The 22,250-nt window shown below is 34.2% G+C and overlaps 1 protein-coding gene across 9 annotated transcripts in view; it reads right to left on the bottom strand.

Annotated features, from left to right (window-relative positions):
• LOC105427841 (dystrophin, isoforms A/C/F/G/H) overlaps positions 1–22,250 on the bottom strand; it is a 409,642-nt gene that overhangs the window by 246,062 nt on the left and 141,330 nt on the right. For all 9 annotated transcript variants that reach the window (XM_089078890.1, XM_089078895.1, XM_089078891.1 and 6 more), the window contains 3 exons: positions 11,578–11,789; positions 9,807–9,961; positions 9,196–9,385 (listed from right to left, as the gene is read on the bottom strand). In XM_089078890.1, the coding sequence (XP_088935016.1) occupies positions 9,196–9,385; positions 9,807–9,961; positions 11,578–11,789 (557 nt within the window). The remainder of the gene's footprint in view (positions 1–9,195; positions 9,386–9,806; positions 9,962–11,577; positions 11,790–22,250) is intronic.

Below are 22,250 nucleotides of genomic sequence, written 5' to 3'. Positions count from 1 at the left end.
AAGAAGCGTGGAAAATCCAAGAGACTCAAAGGATGAAAATAGAGGAAGGGAAAGACCCTTTAGCTCGCATTGCGTCACGCCACTGTGTTAATAAATAATTACGTTCTCTCTGTGTGCATGCGAATGTAACTTTTCACGTGACACGTGCGTTCCGTGTACGCTATTTCTGCATGACAACCGGTGTCATAATGAGATATCCGTGAGAAGAACTTTCAACGCGCACGCGGTGAATGCAGGCGGTTGCTGACAATCTCCTTAATTAGTATCTAAAAAAGTATCTAAAAGTTAGCTAACAAACTTGCTAGCATTTTAATAATGTGAAGTAGAAAATGTGCGCAGGCAATTAACTAATAACATACATTAAAAATACTTATGAATTTAATAAATATAAAACAGACGTTTTAAATATATGAGATAAATATAACGTTAAAAAGAACAATCCTCTTTAAATAATACAAGCCGTTAGAAAAGCTTTATTCAAGACAGATCTTTCATAATTAATGACACAAAATTCAGCGACAAATGTATTATGGAAATAATATTTAATTAATAAAATGACTACTGATTAATTGAAACTAATCCGCTATACAAACATCCTCATTTCGTTGAACAGTTGCTCGACCTATTTCCTTTTTTCGGAATTCAACGACCGGCCATTATTTATCACATCGATGTCGATAAAGCGGCCGGGAAAATCATTGATTGCCAAACTGAGAATCGACATTCGGCTTTGTCAGTGGTCGTTATTGAGCACCACAAATTCCAGAATTATTGTTCAGTCAAAATTAACGTCACCGCCGCAATACGGCGCAAACGTAGCGTAACTGACAACTTAACGTTCGCTTCGAATATTGGCTCCTGGATCTCTTGGTACTTTCGCACATATCCGCCTAACGAGGAGCGAGGTGAAATAACTCGAATCAATGGCGTAACACGATTTCCGCGACACGGCCGTGGAATAAATCATGGAGCCGTTGTTGGAAGAACGGAAACACAATCAGCTCAATACGAGATACCCCGTGGGAGCGAAGAAGCCGCATGGAACAACGGTGATGTCACACGAAATAATTATTCCCTTGGATTTAATGAAAATGACAAACAAAGCGCAGCATTTATTGAAAATCATGTACCAAAAAAAAAAAATAAAAACCTTTAACAATGAAAATAAATATAACGCGGATATGATATACATTAAAATCCTATATAAAACCGTAAAAATTCGTCATTTCATTTTTTTTATTTTAAACTTGCATTCACTGCACGTTTTGACTTGACTTTAGTATTTATTATATCTTCATATTGCTGCATATTAAAAAAAAGCTTTTTAATAAATCGCTTCAATTATGACAAGGAACAAAATTTATATCTTCCAACGCTCTTTATTCGAGTGACCTCTGAGAAATATAGGTCAATAATAATATCTTCGCTACTTATCAAAATAGCTGTATGTATAATTGAAACTGCTATGCGATAACCGTGAAAGCTGCTTTACGTGGAACAGCAAGATATCATGAGATCATAGCTTTTAAGCATTCAACAATCCTCTACTACTGCCCTCTAACTCGAGCGATTTCTGAATGCTGCCACAGTAAAATCACAATTTCCTTATCTCATTTGCAATATCGGTCAGAAAGAACGACAGATAAGTCAAGTTCTTTTCAGCTGCATGCTAATTGCAAGTAATATTATCATTTATTGTACATATAATTTTATAGGAATGAATATTCTCAACAAAAATTTTGTATTCTAAATTAATAACTTATTTTATAATCAATCTCAAGGCAATCAATAATCATACAATTTTGTGATATTATTTTATTCATAAGTTTTGCCAGTTGTAATTTTTTATTAAATATTAAACTTGAGATAAATTTAAGTTATCAGGTCAATGTTTAATTTTAATAAATATCTATTAAAATACTATACTTATCATAGTAAATTTAAATATACGACTGAGGGTTGCAATCAATGAAAGAAACTTCTCTCTCTGATATATCGATGATAGCTAAGAAGCTCTGAGAAATATGTTACCAGCAGCTCGTGAGGAAACTACATTCAGCTGTCGGTATAAGGCAGTTGCCGGTTAAAAAAGCACCCCTAAACCAGAGTTGACAAACCCCCTGTATTACCGACCATAGAAACGTAGGGATGAATAGGAAGCTATCGCCCTCTGCATGAACTTAAAGCGCATGCGCGTACATTTCGATCGAAAACAACCCCTTGTATCAAATTTTATGGTATAAGTTATGGGGTGAGAATGTTCATGGCGGATGAATAGATGTATATATTTATCGGGATTAAGGAAGAGAGAAATCATAACGTGCATACATAGAATTTACTCTTCTCCTATATATTTGCATTTGTTAAATTATTTAAATAAAAAAATTAACTATAATCAATAAAATTAAAACTATTACAAACTCTGCTCAAATATACAGAAATATTATGTACATTACATAAAAAAAAAGATGTAATTCTGTTCAAAGCTAAAATTTCCATAGAGATCAATTAAAAAAGTGAACAAGTAGTTAATGAATGTTTACATATGCGAAATTTGATATTTCATGAAGAATAGAGAAAAATATCAAATAACAAAGAAATTAAATTTCACTTCTCAAATTTCACCCCTTGATAAAGAAACATGACGAAGAGCTCACCTTTACATGCACAATTCTTTTATATCCGGCTTTTATGACATTGCAATTTTCTCTGTCTCTTTGACACAATCCTACAACCCTCTCTTTACGACTTCCGTTTTTTTTTATTTTTATCGTGCTTGCGAGCACACGATGGTCGTGTATCTTTTATAACGACGGATTATTTAGATCATGTTTCCGCATTGAGTAGGAACGGTTTAGCTGCGCCGACCAGCCTGTTGCGAGAAATTCCCTCCCGTGAAAAAGAAGGAACGTTGCTTTGTGCGCGGAACCATAAAAAAAAGGATAAGCCGGTGAACGCGACCCCCTAAGCTATCGTCAGTTGTTTAATGACTTTATTATGGGCGCGTAAGACGGTGACATAATCATTAGGGAAGATAAGCTTCAAACGACTTTTAATGACTCTATCAAATACTGACATTGCACACAAGTGACAAGGAACAAATTTTTAGAAAGAAATACGATGATTATATGAAAGTTATATTTGATTAAAAATTCCACGTTTAAATTACGATTTTTACATCAGAGAAAAACAGCGCAGAAACTGCATCTTCAGTTTGAGGCAACAGCTTCATGTTTCATGTTTATAAAGTAGAATTAATTTTCGCGAATGCCAGAAGATACCGAGAAATGTCCGCGACGTGTTCTCTTGATATTTCGAAACAAAATTCTAACTGGAAAGAGTCCTAGAGGCGTGGCGTATACATGCATACATATCCGCGAGCACGTATGCATGTAAATTCATCGTAAATTTTCACTGTCTCTTTCTCGCAACACAACTAAAACGCAAAGCGCGCGAAACGGCAAAACTCCCGTTGCGTCGAGTCTCGAAAAGCGCCATAATATAATGGAATAATGGCTATTAGAAGGGGGAATATTATCGTCGCGGGGCGCTCGACCGACGCGACGGTGGAAGCGTTTTATCGATCGTTCAGCTCCGTTCGGCGCGATGAAGCGAGAAAGGGAAAGTGGCTGGCTCGGTTTACTCATTCTTCCGTATTTCCGTGACCTTCGAGACTCCGACAATACACCGCCATTTCGCCAATTGTGACCCGGTCCGTGAAGATTTAACGCCCATTTAATCAACCTTGACAATTGCACGAGTCGAGCACGCGGAAGGTGAATCCAAACGAATAACATCCAACAGTGTCAAGTTAATCACGTCGAAGTAACTTTTGAACAGAAGTCAAATCTGACAGTGGAGTCTAAAATTCTAAAATCTGACAGCTGAGCCTAGCCGAGCTACTAAAATATTTACGATTAGTACCATGAGAAAATCCAGCGTGTTACTCTCCGATAATTTGATTAATTTGAAATGAGCATAATTATGGTAAAGCCGAGTAAAGGGACGATATTATTTTTATAATTCATTTAAATATTTATCAATAACAGAAAAAGTATGCTCATTGGAAATAAAAAACTTATATAACATACAATTAATTAAATTCGAACATGCAATATATATACTGAAAAAAATAGAATTAAATAGAATTTTTATATAATTATACATAAAATAATATGCAAAAGAAATGCTACAAAGCATCACGGTCAAATGTAACGCAATAATTGGTCCAAATTATCATTAACTGACTAAACGTTGCTAATTACTATGTAAAATGTCTTGTTTTTCAATGCTTCTTTTTCAAGAGTCGCCATCGATGCACCAATAAATCACGGTTCTGCACATTTAATGACGCCTAAGTACGAAGGAGGGTTTACCGCAGGGATAGCGGAGACTCGACTCATAGGGGTGTATATGGCTCTAGCGATAAAAAAGAGGAGAGCCACCAAGTGAAATTGCATTAAAGCGGATTAGCCACGGCAGGGTTGATTTAACGAAGCAGAGCGTGCCGTGTTTACCATGAATATGAGAAAGGGCTACGCTCTCTTTGTTCATCTAAAAGCGAAATGTAAGTCCGGGTCACGTAAGCGACTCCCCGACATCCCACCGCGATCGATGCTCTCTACTTTCCGTATAAACGATTCCTAAAGGTAATGGAATACCGATATGACGCACAATGATGAAAAGTCTTGAATAAAGTTAAAGATCTGCAGTACGCGCGAAGCTTCTTATTTCAAGCAAAGCAAGCCAGTTCGAAGCTCCACGCGAAAAATGCTAAAAACATAAGATGTTGCGTAGCAACGAATATATTTCGCAATCCATAAATGATGAATGTGCAATGTCTCGTTTCAAAATGTCTCCTCTTCTGACGTCAGACAATCCCAAAAGGCTCATAATTTAAAAGAAACTTGCAATATTTACATTTTATCTTTTAGACCGAAATCAAGTCTGAACATCTGTTTAAAATTTCATACAGAGTTTTCAAAAAATTACTATCATTGAAAGTAAATCATTTTCACAAAAAGTTATAAAAAAATTAGCACTAGGCATTTTTAAAAATCTGAAATAAAATATGTGCGAGATGTGGAATAAAGAAACTTTCAAAGGACTATTCTATAAAAAGGTATAATCAGCGTCGGGATAATATTTCAAGGTTCAGCTGTTCGGTGCTAGGAATAATTTCGTTAGACGATGTAATATTGACACAAGTTGCAAGTTGGAGCCAACAAATTATGGGTTAAGCGGAGAGAATAAGCGCGTCTTCAACAATGATATTAGAGTTTCCGTTACATGCGCTTTCAAAAGACAGGAGGGAGGAGGCACAAGTAGTACACGCATGAGTTATGTCCGACGGCGAGGTAGGTCGATAATTCATTAGTTGAATCGTGCTGACGTTTGTAAACTATGATACAGAACTGCGTCGTTGCGAAACTAGTCGCAACTATTATATTCAAGAAATATCGGGTAGTTCAATAGTTTGGCTGCAAATATGTGCGGGATGCATTGACAGACCTTATGCATTATTCCTCAGAATATTGTATTGCAGTTTACGTTTAGCGTAGATATGCGGAATTGAGGAAAACGTTTGTCGTATATCAAATATCAGAACAAATGCGAGCGACGTCGACGAGCTCGGCCAAAAGTATAATGTCCAATAATACGGCGAACACTTTAGAATTATACTGTAACAGTTATATGGCCGATAAAAACATTACAATCAGTGTTTATATATCTTGGCGAGTTAATCGCGCATTTTAATTTGCTAGAACTTTATAATTTCTTCTGTCACGAGTTCAAATGCATAACTGCTTTACGGTAGCTGGTTCATTAGCTATAATAAAAACTGCAAACGATATTTGATATTTGTCTCCAATTTCATCACGAGAACAACGAGCGTATAAATGAAAACGTAACGTAATGAAAAAAGCTCCGCAATCAAAGGAAAAAAAGACGTTCCACTTATCCACCACTCGATTTCCATATCTATTTATATCTATTTAAATAAACGACTAAGTAAGAGCTCTACTTAGTCTGTTAAACTGTTTTACTTTGCGTCGATTAAATATCTATCTTTAAGTCTTGAATTCCACGAACAGCAAAATGTACCGTGAATTCGAAATAAATTGCCGCTATAGACGCGAAACATTCTGAAATTGTGTCAACGACGTACAAAGAGTTTAGCGAGACTAAAATGGACATGCTCGCCGAAGTTAATTAGTCTCGAGTGCCAGATGGTACGACCAGCATGGTTCTCATATGAAAACGCGATGCGCCGGGAAAAAAAGATTTTTACGTTGCGACTCATTGTAACACAGGGGACGATAACAAGTTTTTCGCGATATTCCACTTCATACGGTAATATTAGCGTGACGTCAAGTCGCGTGTACGGTGAATAAAAATGTAAGCTTGAAATGATAATTGCCAGCTTATAACTGTTTCACATTGAACACGACAGTTGGTGTTTGTCATATTTACAAAAGGCATTATAAAAACCTGAGTCTGAATTATAAAAGGGCATATGGCAACCTAAATGTAACTGCATTGCGCGAATCAAATATGCGATCGATTACTTTTGGATATTCATGTCGTCATTCATGAAGTATTGAATAGCAGGATATTACATAGTATCTAACTAACTTATGATGGATACGATGGATCCAATAACAAATTCCAATCAGTTATTATATGATTTATCAAATAACCAATATTTCCACATTGCTAATAATTATAGTTTATAAATTATGCTCCCATCATTTATCGGATTTACCAGTATTTGTGACAATATTTGTTGTTTGTAAGTCAAACAAAAATTATATTATACAAAGAAGATTAACGTAATATATAAAACAGTTTTTTTTCACATCTCATGTTCTTATAATATTCATATCATTTTACATTGAATTTTCTCATATCATTATTATCAATATTATATTAAATATTGTATAATTAAGTAAAGATTTAAAAAAATGATAATTAACTATTTTGTTATTAACAATGCAGTGAATTTTGTTATTAGCGATCCATCAATCCAATAATGTGTCGGAGATCCTTTATTGATTAAATGATTAATAGATTATTTAGCCAGAAAATATCTCTCTATATTTCAACAAATTTTAGCAATCAATTTAAGAGGAAATCTATATGCCATACATATTTTAAATGGAACTGGAATCAGATAATATAATGATATAACAGAATATCATTAACAAATTGGATCTCGCAAACTAAATGCTATATTTTTGTTATTTAAATTTCAAAGGTGCAAATATACATTACTAAAATAATGCCAACAACTTTTCTGATAATTTATTAAAACACAATTTTCCCCAAATAATATGTGTGACCAAAATAAAAAATAAAATAATCAAATCAAATCGGGAAGTGATAAATAAATAGTTCTCACTAAAAATAATACGCCGCGATAAATTTATATTATAAATTTTGTTTACTTTAATGGTGGCGTTTCACCTGCACCATCCTTTAAAATGCAAGAAGATAAACCCTGTGCTCGATGGCGGATCGTTTGCCCTTAAATATTACATGCAATCGATCAAAGTCTAGCTCACCGACGGTAATCGCGCTTGTTTCTGTCAGTAATAAGTGCTCTCAACGAACAAATAGAACATAACGGAAAAGACGATTGCAAACAGGAGCTTATCAATAATTGCAGAGTAGAAACAGTATAATGTAATTTTCTTGATATGTTGGTTACTTTCGCGCAAGTATTCATAATTCAATGCTAAAGTTAGATCAATTTCACAGTAATATACGTAGAGATATTACGCTGACAGTGTGTAGTACAATGTCAGTTTGAATTTACAGGATTCACCAGGAGTAATTCACCAATTTTACGAACAATTCTCTTGAATATCATATACACGTAATGTATAATACGTAAATTCATTGAAATGTGTTCGTCATTCGTAATCATTATTACTTACTTATCACTCTTCTCACGGCTATCTGTGTATCTAATTCGATTTATGCAATCAAATCATTTATTTATACATAAAATTTATCTATATTAAATTCATATATATATATATATATATATATATATATATATACATGATTAATTTTTATATTCATACTGTAAATTCATATGTGTAAATTCTCTTTTTCATAGAAAAATAATAATAAAAATATATAAAGTCTTACTATTTGATAAATATTGTAATTACAAGAAAATTATTTTCTATCTTTCATGAGCTTCACATCTCGTTGTTCCGTTTGCAGTGACAAACGAAGAGGATGATCGCTTGCAAATTAATGAAACGCTCAATGGTCATGAAAAAATCGGTAACGCGCCGACAAAAAACATCGGAGGCCGTGTGAAAAGTAGCCGATTCAAATGCAAAATTACAAGCTAACTAAATCACAGCACGTGAATGCAATGGCTGCCAGTTGCGGCGAGAAATTTATCGGGTGCGTCAACGCGACGAAAAACAACTGCGAACCCGCGCGTGACGTACGAGAATTTAAATCTTCACGCTCCGGAAATCGTATATAAAGCGGAAAACACATTCCGTGCGCAAGAACTGATAGTCCGTCACCGCATTATATCGGTACTCGATATCGAGTTCTTCTTTCTAATAGATACGTCGATACTTTGATTGTTTGACACTTCCGACGCTTTCATGACAACCAGTCAAAGTCACAAAACCAGATATAAAAGATAATGTGTAAAGTTGTAAAAGCGCAATATAACGAGATCAAAAGACGACAGTATATATTTCGATCAAATCATATTTAACCTCTAATTAATTCATATTGTATATAAATATATATTGTATATATTGTATATAAAAATAATTTATTATGTTTCCAGACGGTTATAAAAAAAAAAAACATAAACGGACGAATTCAGAATAGGAAAAAAAATCATTATGTAAACGTTGTTTTAATATAAATCTCAATATAAATATAAATAATTAATTTTTTAAAAGACTGTATTTATATTTAAACATCCAGTAATTTTTTATCACGTGTATAGCTATCGGCATAAATTATAAAGAAAGCAGTGTATCGTATATCTTAAAAGATATTCAACTAGAAGAATTTGAAAAATAAGCAATTTTATTTTTACAATAATACGTAACGTAATTTATGAGCGTGTTCCATAGGTCATAATACTTATGTTACCAGAGTACCATGTCGGGACTTGTCGGGAAATTTGAGTGAACGTGACGATCTTACCTTAAGCTGATGTTGTGGTCGTCTGAGCGCGCCTTGGTCTCGTCGTCCACCCAGTCGATCGGCTTCCGCTTCCAATCCCTCCATCGAGGACTCCGCTTCGCTCAACCATGCCAAGAACTTGTCTAGAGACCGGTCGAAGTTGTGGAGCGAGTTCATCGCGGAGTGCAGTAGTTTCCCCCGATTGATGATGCTAGAAACGGATCGGCCGATACAGTATTACATCCGTGATCTACAGTTTGATTCGAAGCAAACTTTCTTAACGCGAGACGCTACAGACGCGGCTAAAAGCCCTAGAGCGAGCGCGCTTGTTCTGTAGATTATTCTGAAAAATTTCTCTCGATAATTTCTTTGTTGACAAACTCGAGATTACACATTAAACTCCTCTTAGTAAAAGTTTTATTAATCGCCATTATTCCTTACAACTTTTTAATTTTTAATTTTACATAAAATATCTCGATAAATAAAATATGGGAAAACATGTTAAAATAAAGTTAAAATTTAACCAAAGAATAAGAAACTTTTCCATATTTCTATTGAGATTATAAAAGATTTTCGCAAAAAAAAAAAAGAAAGAAAAAAGAAAAAAGAAAAAAGAGATTATTGTTACTCACCTCGTATTGAGATTATTGTATCTCTGGTTAATCGTCTCCGTCATTTTCTTCACCCGTGTCGTATCGTCCTGCTGATAGACCGCTATCAGCTTTTGAGTGAGCTGATTAAAAAGTTCGATATGATGTTTGTACTGGTGCAGCTCGGCATGAAACGACTGCGAAGAAAAGAAAGAGAACAAAATCGTGAAATCGAAGAAGGTGAACCAGCGGGCGAAAAAAGGAAACTTATCTAACTCTAGTTTCGTATCGAGTTAGAAGAAGCCATGCCTCTTTTGCACTCAAGCCTCGATAAGTCGGCGAAGTTAAACCTTCGAAGAGAGGTTCAACTAAAGTTTTACGCCGATATACCGCGCAACTTTTCTTTGGATACCCGTCGGCACTGATTGGTCCCGATCAGACTTGCAAAGTGCATCGAGACAAAACCTTCGTATAAATAATTTTTTTAAGAAGCTGAATAACGACGTATTTAAGGAATGATTGAACGAAATGCTCATAAAAGCAAAATTATCTTATAAAAATTATAGAGATAAATAAAATCTAAACTGATTGCACTATTCTTTCGAAAGTAACGAAATACTTATGTCGAACTATTTCATAGGCTTTTAAAATCCATTCAGAGAAAATACGCAAAATTCGAAAGAAGTACACCAAATGCTACTTCTACTCAAAGACAACGTGGAGGCACACAGCCGCGGAAATAAATTATTCCATGAATAACTCATTTGGCTCTTTTGAATCTAAACAGAGCTTCTTGCGATATGCTTCGCCAGCTGAGATCTCGTTGATTGAGAAGCTCCATTTCTTCCCCTCAGCAAATTTTTTTTCAGAGCGTTATACTCTCGTATGCAAAATAAGAGAAGATTACTAGAAAGGGCTTATTACCGGGCAGATGGATTCCAAAGTGTTCACTCTCTTTAATTCTGCTTACGAATGGAAAAAATTTGCGGCTTTTGATATACGTTCAGAAAACATTTGCAAACTTTTGATATACGTTCGTTACGTGCTTGCGCGTAGATATATCACATAATAATAATACAAAGGAATTTTTTATTTTTAAGACGTTTCGATGTTTCGCTGTTTACGAAAAACATTAAGATAATAAACATAAAATAAACTTCTAAAATAAACTATAGAACATTTTTTTTTTGGATAAATATTATTCCATAGCGGAAGAGGTTGTACACAAACTTTCCTGATGTCGCGCGACGAAGTGGTATTGGTCAAGTTGGCAGACGCATCTCAATCAAGTTCAATACCAGTACATTCCTGACACGTATGTACAAGACGAAAAATGCGCTGTCGAAATATGTCCTGTCATAAAAATAAGCCATATGTCGCGGAAGCAACAACAAATAGGACATATCACAGAAATTAACTTTAAAAGACTAAAATTGAAAATTTCACTTGCATTACACAACATAATCAAGTGCAAAAAGCGTTATTTATAACCTGAACCTTTCGAAAGATAAGTTTTCAATACAGAGCAAGAAGCATCAGATAATCAATAATCGACGCTTTTCAAAAGTCAGTTCAGATCATGTCAATATGTCAATTTACATTAAACACGTCGCATTTCGAGATTACTCATTTTTTTATATACCGAAGACAAATCAAATCGACAGGAGCATTATCGCGACGCTTTTTTCCCGCCTTTTCTTATCTCATCGCGCTCGCCAAAGCACACTTCTCACACGCGGCACTAAAAAAAACTCACCAACTCGAAAAGCTAACGCGGTTACTTGCAGAAAGACGGAAAGAGAGTTCGATGTACCTTTTGTTCCCTAAGCTGCGCTTCGAGTACGTCGGCGGTGTGCCCCACAGCTCGCATTCTCTCGAGTCTAGTTTCCATTCGTGCCAGCCAGACCTCCACCTCGTTTCTCTTTGCCTCGTATCGCTGACTGTCTCCCAGCATCATGTCCAACTGCGTTTTCCTTTGCATGACTTTTGAATTCGTCTCGTCCCAGTGTTCCCTCAACTTGGTAACTGCAACATTAAGCAAACTATACGGTGAGAGCACTGCGGCATGCACTATAACCATTGCCTTTTAAAACAAAAATCACAGCGGGTATATGAACACTTGAAATCGCGCAACTTGAATTTGCAAACTGACCAACACACTATCTCACAAAAATTTCTGATGTGTATGTTAGGAACGTGGTTTAATGGAGCATTTGAAGGATCTCGTGATGCTAAATCCGATTTCGAAATAAAATTTCTGTCACACACGCAACCAAGACTTTTTTCTTATATATAGGTAAAACGTAATTAAACGTAATTAGGTAAAAAATATGTGATAGGCATAAAGTGAAATTAAAATAATCAAGTGCAAATGTTTAAGCTTCCTGAATTGCTCGTAACAGACATGAATAACTTTGCAAATTGCTTTGGTCGACGAAGACATTTTTGCACCTTAAAAGCATCAAGTTATCGAGAAATGCATCGAATTGTTAAGCAAAAGAAGGTCTTAAACGTCATCAAATATTATTAATGCCATTATGTACACGTGATACTTCCTTCTTAACATGTTATGTTATGTTATGTATATATACAATACTAAGTCAACACTCAAAATTTATATAAAATGCTAAATGAGAAATATCACAAATGACAGCATTGATATTTATATTACTATTTTATATTACTATTTTTTTTCATATTATTTCAGATTTTATCCCATAATATCTCAATCCTTTCATACCCTTAAAATTGAAAGGCTCGAAATTCACGCGAGGCATCAATTGGAAACAATTCAAACTGTAATTTAGGCAAGTTAGAGAGCACAACTGGATAAAGCAGACGCAAAACACTGGCAACGATTCAATATCCGCAACAACAAAATTTGCACGCGAGAACATCATGTCCGTGTACCTTTAAGAATGCACCTTATATGCGCGATGTTTCGAGAGCGCATGTCACCAAACAGCACGGAAACTAAAATAACAACAGTCCTGATAGAAAGTTACTTCTTCATAGGAAAAACTCATAATGATTTTATTAATGCACTGCGTCATTTCCAAAATGCGTAATGAATATTATTTTAATAAAAAAAAAAAAAAAAAAAAATAAATAAAAAAAAGCAAAATCAGCATAATAGTCAAAAAATAAAAAAAAATAACTCTAATTTCGATAAAAGCATTGCCCCTGCACAGCATATCTTTTCAATTTAGCGTAAAATATTTGTTTCGAATATCAAATGGTGTGTTGCTGAATATATTTCAAAGGATTTTAATAAAAGTTCCTTTAATATAACAAAATTATTGTATGAATTTTTAACATGATAGACGAAAAATATCATGTTATACATGGAATAAAAATTACGAATTTCAAGATAAATTACGATTTTCTTTTATATTCTTGAAATTATATTTTCGTTGTAATTTTCGTTATTTATCTTTAATAAATTTTTAATTTTATTATACAAAATTTATAATAATAATTAATTTAGCATAATAAATTAGTACAATGTATAATTTATTCAATTGTTTTATATATATATATATATATATATATATATATATATATATATATATATAGAGTTATTTATTTATTTAACTTATTAATTTAACATTTGAGAAATTATTCATAAAATTTATAATCACATAATTAAATATAATACTCAAAATGTAAAAATAGCAATTTTGTGTGCGTGCGTGCGTGCGCGCGCGCGCGCGCGCGCGTGTGTGTGTGTGTGTGTGTGTGTGTGTGTACACACCTAAAAAAAGAAAAACAAAAAAGGAGCTATAAAAATATTGAAAAACTTTACTTGAAAAATTATTTTCGAAATTTTTATTTAGAATTATTTGCTTTATATCTTATTATATATTATTCCGAATAAATGTAGCAATAAAAAAGAACACTCTTTCCGTCGCACATGATAAACTGTAAATTACGGTGAACTCACTTACATTGGAACCAACCACGAGAACAATTTGCATCGTAAAGGATTCGTTGTCTTACATATTCATGTGTTTACTGTATTAATAGTTTCCGCTATTCCCAAAGTTCTAACTGTTCCGTTTAACACGCCGCATCATCCATTATTCAAATATATTAAATGACACGCGACATACATATAAACTAAGCAAGACTCTAATAATCCAGACATGAATAAGCCTCACGCATAATTTGAAGGAGGTGTGATGAATAAAGGGTTAAAAGACGGATCTCTCAAATGTGCACACGTACGCCGACTTTTCAAAAGGCTTGGTTCTATCACCTCGCTCCCTAAAGAACATCGTGCGAAAGACGAAGGGGATCCCTCAATGACTTTCAACGACTTATTATGAGAGCAATTCGTTCATCGACCCCTATGCACTTCGAACCTCCACTCCAAAGCCACCTTTACTGTAGCCTCTGACGTATATTTTTTTGTCTGCATGCAAGTTGCAAGTACTGAGATCAATCGAGAAAGATTTAGAAGCGACGCTTGCTCCGATAATCCTGTCTAATTCCATTTTAACGACGATCCGATAAATGCGTCGACGTAGTTTTAATTAGTTTTCGACCCCGATTACATCAATCTCTCGACAGAAAATTCGGAAAATTATTAAAATTGACGATAACAAAATATTCGATATTGCCTTTTATAATGTATTAATGTATTATTAGGATTTTATCTATTTTATTTTAATGCTCCACTTATTTAATTAATAAATAAAACTTAACATTTTAATATTTATTGATTAACTAACATATTATTCTAATAACGTACTTTTAATATCATTAAAAATAAATTTAATATTATTAAAAATTGATCCAAACTTAGTATCATTAAAAATCTATTTAAATTATAATTAAGAATTCATAACGCAGATTTATTTAAGCAAATTTATTTATGCTTTTTACATATTCTATGTAAATAAAAATAAAATTAAAATATAAAATTATCTTCCTCCTGTTTTTTTCTTTTCCTAAATCAGACATGATGGAGCAACTGTCTAAATACGCGTCATAAAACTCAAAGAAGATTAATGAGCCTGATTAAATAGATATTCTATAATTTATCAGCACGTCAAAAGAATCTAACAAATACATATTCTTATATTATTCTTCATATTGTTAATCAGTGATGATATCAGCGCGACAAGGCATTAAATAATTTTTTGTTTCAAAGATCAGCGAAACTCAATAATTAAGATTCAGTTTTTTTTTTCTGATAAAAATCGATAAATCCCTTGGAATCCCCAACCGCAACGTGAAACGCGAACGATGTATCATCTTTTTCATAGACGGAAGTTATTGGAAGAAAAATATATGCAATCAAGGCACCTGGAATGAGTTATCGGCATATCTGAGCCTACCAACGACCTACGCCTATAGCAAACATACACGTACATGTGGCGCTAGATAGTATAGATTATGCAGAGTCATATACATGCAAAACTGACGAGCGCATATTCACTGGGGAGTCACAAAGTTGCCAAGAACGCATTGTCTATGAAACTATCAGATTCAGCGGAAGACTGCGTCGCAAAATACCAACGGTTCACAAAGTTGCTCCTCTCGTTTTCTCTCTTTCATTCTCTCAATCATTAGTAAAGTGTAAAGTTCAAAACTGCAATTATCTGTCCAAAAATCAAAGTCAAAAATAAAGCGTAAGCACTTTTAAAAGGTCAATTCTGATGTAATATGAAAGAGATTGTTTCGTTATTATTATTTGATGAAATAGTATCATCATATAAAATTCATATCTGTTTCTTAATTTAATTCGTTATTTTATTCGTTATTTTATAATTTCGTAATTTAAATAAAAAAATATATAAAAAATTCATATGTATTTTAGTATTCATTAGTATCACGTATAGTATCACGTATTTTACTATTCATTGTCACTTCATTAAGAACATATTTGACTCGTTTTATTTTAAAAATCAATATTGTGAACTATTCCTAAATAAAAGTAGCACAGAAGCAAAAATTAAAAATTTATATAGATTTTTTTCTTTCCTTCATAATTTTCTGTTCTACACTAATATTTCATTTTGATGAATAATGATATTTTCATAATACAAAGTAGAAGAGCAAAAAAATATTAAGTCTCAACCATTAAAATAATTTCTACAAGAAGCATAAAATAATTTTTAAAAGACATGAAATTAATTTAGCTAAGAAACTAAAATTAATACCAAATTAATAAAAATAAATGTATTTACTTTTTATACATGTCTATCATATAAGTTTTCATTATATATTATAATAAGGGAAATAAGTAACACATGTTCTCTCGGGTATATCTTCTTAAGCATAATAAAGATTAAAACCATATTATATATGTCAACACAAGATTATCAGTAATTAATTCGTGTTTGCTGTGAAGCACCGTCTTAATCTATCGACAATGTCAACACTATCGAAGGTGCAAACATTACAACACGGACAAATCGAAACGCGGATAACTGCGACAGAAGATGTCGTGCCGAATAATGCTCAACTCCCTGTAAACTTCGTTAACTTGACTTCTCCAAAGATTTCTACGGAGCCTGACAAGTGGATTACGTTCGAACGCAGGCCGACGAAGTTACCTGAAAGTTACACGCTTTGTTCATTGTTGTTCCGCACGGTAGTTCGAAGCCGCGCGGTATCCCGATCTCAAAACAAATAAAAATAGAATTGTTCAACTAAGGAAAGATAGCGAGCACCGACAGCGAGTTAATTTAATCCGTATCTGAATTTAATAAGCTGACGCGCGCACTTCAATCCTGTGGATTAGATCTCAGAAACGAAAGTCATTTGTCTACCTTTTCATCGAGTATATAATTTTAGAAATCATCAAAGACATCGATTTACTAATATTTTTATTTTATAAATTTAGTTAGTAAAATAACAAAATTAATAATAGATGGTATTATTAAAAAAGGTATTTTTCTTTTATTACATTTATGTATCTGTAAATTCGGAATTGCTGCTTCTCGCGAACTATATGTCATTATTTTTAACGAATTTGTTTGACGCAGCAGTTTAAAGCTACAACTAAATTATTCCCCTTCAATAATCAAATATGAAATCGATTACTCCTCTTTCTCTCCCTCTTTCCCCCTAAAATTAATTAAATTAAAAAATCATATATATTATTACATAAATTTACATTACAAAAATTTGATCATAAATATTGATAAACTATTTTAACTACAGAGAAAAAATATTTTTCTTACAATATAATGCCATAAAATATTAATTATATAAAATAATTATGGCTTTCTCGTATAAAAGTTAAATAAAAATTATAAAACACGAAAAGAGTTCTGTAGTTTTATTTTTACATCAATGAAGGATCAAAAAAGTCGAAAACTTTTACCGTTAAAATTCAAACGCGCTCTGGTTTATTTTTTGCCATAGGGAAAGTTCCAACTAAACTCTTGAGAGAGATTTTGCGGTAATGATCAAGCAAAGTCTTGCATATATTATATACTACTAAAAATATTATTCAAAGCTTCTGCAAAATATTAAGTTTTAATAAGAATATATCACGAGAAAGAAAAAAAGAGAAAATATTAAAATATTCAAATTTAAAAATGATACTTCATAAAAATTTGAAAAATGAAAGTTCTATGTAAAAAAAAAAACATTTTTTTGACAAAATTGTCAGTATAATAAATTCTCCAAAAATATTGCGTACAAATGTGACAATTATTGAACTACAACTAAAGCCTGATACAACAGGACATTAAATAATTCATTATTAAATTTCAATCATGGTAATATTAACCTTAATCACAAAGCATTACAAAGGGATTATAAACCGCATATAATTATCTTCCAATCAATATATGTTGTTCAATATGCATTGATAGTGATTCACTCAAATCCCTTCTTCATGTTATAAATTAATATAATTTAAATAAGAATGCATATAAAATATAAAGTTTCCAGCAGCTATCTTGTGTATTATCTAGATTTTATCCTTTACTTCTTTCCCTACAATAGACGATTTTACAAGATATATTAATTGCATCAGTCTCACAACATAGAGACACAGTTTTGCAAAAGGCAATAGAGATATAATAGAGGCCCAAAGAAGAAGAGAGAAGAATGATAGAACTGAAAGGGTATAGAAGAAGATAAGAAAAAGCGGAAAACCAGATGGCAAATAAAACGCCGGAGGTAGAAAACTTTACACGACCGAAATGGAATTTCCGATAAACTTTGGACTCATCGGCTCCGAAGTCGTCGTCGTCGCTTTCGATCGCGCATGAATCCCCTCTTCCATTACCAGCTCTGTAGACACAGTTTCTTTCCTCCGCCTCGCCGCGAAAGAGAAAGGAAGAGAGAACCGGGAGAGAAAACTGAAAACCGACAGAAAGCTAGGAGTGGAAGGCGCGGAAAATCACAGCCTCGGAATGAGAAATTGCGAGGCGTACGGCATGGCAATACGTGAGACGAGTGCCAAGCGGTTGCGTTTTCGAGTCTTTACTGCGAGATTTCGCTCGCAGGTCGCTTTGTAATTCCGCATATTCGCCAGAATTGCACGCACTTCACCTTACATCCCGGGGGAATGCCGCGAGAACAACACCCCTTATTGTACACGAGAAGAATTTGCCAAAGCACCGCGCGATACTTCTTATCTCTTCATCAGACACGTAAATAAAAGAATGCCTTTGCAGTGAAGAAACATATTCATCGTGTTCGTATGCTCGTAAATGATACCAGTGACAGTCGCGAGAGGATTATATGTATCTCTTCACTAGGAAATAAAACGGAAATAGCAGGAGAAATAGTTCACGCGTGAAAGAAGCTACAAAGCGGTGCATCTCAGTAAGATTTCCCTCATAGAAAATGTGCGGCGTCGCTCATGAAATGCGTGTTCTTATTTCTTTACAATGCATCTCGGGGAGATAGATAATAATTCCGCCGCGTAAGTAGAAAATTCAGATGTGCAGCATTGTGGATACGCCCTCTCTTTTTCCGGATGAAAAGCACACAAAAGTAAACCAATTACGGTGCAGAAATTTTTTTTCACCTTTTTCAATAGCATTTCCATAAACGCTGATTTTATTTTACGCAAAACATTAACACACTCGGACTGCATTTATTCTCCGTGTACGCGTTTGTACTTCGGGATTCAGTTTAAATTTCCACTCCATCTCACTTATCATGTTATTAGGGAGAAAGTTCACCCTACTTCCGAAACTTTGCGGAGCGCTTACCATTTAAAACTCTACACTCCCTGTCCGCCTTGTAGAAAATTTTTATTTTCTTATTTTTCTCCGCGCGAAACGCAATAACGAGAGAACCGTGATTTTAGAGAATAAATGGCGTATATAATAATGCGACATCTCGACGGACCAGAAGTTAGCTGTGTATGTTTAAACATACCGCTGCCCATGTGACCATCCAACTCGAGGCACCAAAAACTTTCGCAATATTCCGCATGAAATTTCACGTGTACACGCATACCTGAACCAATTCATATCTAGCTCATTACTACTAATGCGGTGCAAGTCTCAACTTCTCGTGAACACGACTGGCGACTGTTTAATATACAAGAAGAGCACAGTGCATACGAAAGTAAGAATCGTTTTCGAAAAAAAGAACGCATACGCTAATTATAGTACAAAAAAAAATATTTAAAAATTCCGCGCAACGCGGAAATGTAATAATATATGTAATAATATTTTTATTTGAAAGACGAAACTGCAGCTGCTATTAATATGGCGACACGATTAAATTTTCTGAGATACCGAGACCAGCTTTCTCGTAACCGGCTGTCTTCCGCAAAAAGCTTTTTCCTTACTGCCGAGCATAACTCATTGAGCCTGCCCAAACCGTTGCGGCTATATTTCAATCTTTTTACCCGGTGCATTCAATTAACTCGAGTATAAATTTCAGCGCTACATGCGATGTATATCCGGGCATTACTAACTCTTTTACTTTTACGCCTTTAATAAGATGCTCAGTTATTCTTTAATAATAATAAATCACTCTTTTTTTCCCATGGCTTTAGTGTCCCAGTAACGTGAAAATACGTGGCACGACATTGCGCGCTTATTTTTTTCGGAAATGATTGATCGATACGGCACTGGTGCCGCGCCATGCGTCAGAATTGCCGTGTAATTCCGGCAAATTGTTTGCAAATTGTGCGCTATTACCGCCCGTGAATTAGAACGTGATAACGACGGCAAGCTACAACGTATATTTTACTCTTAAAAGAAGAGCGTAATTAACAAAGAAACGGAGAAAAAAACGGAGAATCGTCGATTCTCATAATATAATTACAATAGACTAAATTGCAATAATGGATTGACAAATTGCAATAATATCGATTTACAAATTCATTTTAAATAAGAAGAATATTAACATACATTTAAAAAGAAGGCCTCACAAATAAATGTTAAGATATTTCTTTATAAAATATTCCTCTGATTCTTTGATTATGTCAAAGTTATATTAAAATTAATGTAGAATAATGTAATAAAATATCGTATTAATAATATATGAATTTCTCAAAACTCTTCCTTAAAATAATGTGTTTCATTTTAACTACCGAATCATTTCTATGTTATTTGAAGACAACTGTGTCCGAATAAAATATGAATATGAATACGAATTAAAGTGAAAATCACATTTATTATAATAATAAAGCTTTTCAATAATTCCTCAATCTTTGCACGCTCGAATTGTTTCATTGCTTTATTACTCTCGCGTCACAAAGATTTACTAAATCTCATTTTTCCTTTGATATTATACGAGAAATGAGTAGATGCAAATGTATCATTTATATGCTTCGTACCGAAGTTCCTGACTTCCCCCATTGCTAGAGATTCATTATTTTTTAAAAAGCCATATCAGCGTTCCGAAGAACTTCCATTTACATTTTCATTCACATGCAAAGCACATATAAACTTCATTGATAAAATATTATCTACGCGCCGTATACCATGCGTCATCGATTTAATATCGCTATTCGTTTTCACGAATGTTCCTAATGCCTTATGTAAAGAGTTTAATGCGGAACAGCATAATAGTGTCGGAATGGTATTAAATCGATCTCGCTGTCGAGTTCAATTGCGTCCAATGGAGATCCTCTGGAACAGGATGTCAACGGATTTTCACGAAAATCAGAGGCGACCTGCACCACCGCGCCGGTTGGCTAGAGTAATCCTGGGAACTTTCAGTTGGTTTTAATGCGATTAAACCGTAGAAGGAGCACGAGAGGAGACGCAAATCAACTCTCGCAGCCCTTCTACGAATATACCGAGACAGAATCCGAAGAAGGACCGGAATATATAATGTCGACTTCGCAAAGAACGGCCCTATGCGCAGACTTGGAATTAAGATCAAAGGAGACTGTAGTAGATTTTTGCAAAAGTTCAAATATACGAGTTTCGAGTTCGAAGACTGATAATCATCTAACGCTTGCAATTCTCCCCCCCCTCTCTCTCTCTCTCTCTCTCTCTCTCTCTCTCTCTCTCTCTCTTTCCAAAGTTATCAAAAAACGGGCTAGCACGACGCTGTCGAAAACAAGAGCGAACATTAGCAGCGACAGTTAATTACGTGCTTGTATAACCCCCCTCCCAGTCTAAACTTGCCTTTCCTCTGCTGTCCAACAGCAGTATGAGCACTGTTTCGCGACTCTGTAACTGCGAAAGTTCGAACAGTTGATGTTGCAAAGAGTTTAAAACTAATTAAAGCCGCGTCACCTGACTTTATGAAGAATCTTGTTTCGCCGCGTGACTGAGCGAAAAACTTCTTAATTTTAAACGATATTAGCAACGTATCTGCCCATATTTAATCCACGTCGAAAATGGAGATGCATAAATTCAATTTAAGGGAGAATGAAAGTTATCGATTACATAACGGCCCCGCTCGGTCGTGGAACAACTCTCCAATCGAAAGAATTTTTAATTAAACGCTTAGACGGTTGGCAAATATCATATTTTCCCTGTCTGCACCTAGAATAGTGGAATTTTTAATTAAGACAAAATGTTTAATAATATTCAAGTCAAATCAAGTCAAATTAGTATTAGATCCAATATCTATTAATTACAGTCTAATAATAATGAAGAATACATTTTAGGCAAGTTAATTGAGAAATGTTTAGGACTGTGTATATTAATTCTGTCAAAATTAATGTTTGTGTCACATTTGCGCATAAAGTATCAATACAAAATATAACATCGAATTCTTAATTGCGTCTTTCGTATCTTTCCCTTAGAGTAAAGATAGTAATCTAAAAATTTCAAGGATTCTCTTAAATGTCACAGATATTGATTACGTTGGCGTTCCAAATATCACGGTCAGGAAATATTCATCTCTGGCCGGAATGTACGAACGGGCAAGGAAGTAGCTCAAAGCCGGTTATTACCGAAAAGCGGTGCTCCTTCTAGCCTCAATCTGCCGCCAAGTCCGCTCATATATTCGCTCAACGCCGCATCGATATAGACACATGTGGATCCACGTTAAACTCCGAGATAAGGTGCGCTAACCGTGAACGATATTCACTGACGG

The sequence above is a fragment of the Pogonomyrmex barbatus genome, unplaced genomic scaffold (genome assembly GCF_055798465.1).
Source record: "Pogonomyrmex barbatus isolate J1 unplaced genomic scaffold, ASM5579846v1 scaffold3, whole genome shotgun sequence".
Lineage (NCBI taxonomy): Eukaryota > Metazoa > Arthropoda > Insecta > Hymenoptera > Formicidae > Pogonomyrmex > Pogonomyrmex barbatus.
The sequence above is the reverse complement of the archived record's forward strand: the minus strand, read 5'-3'. Positions and strand labels throughout refer to the sequence as shown.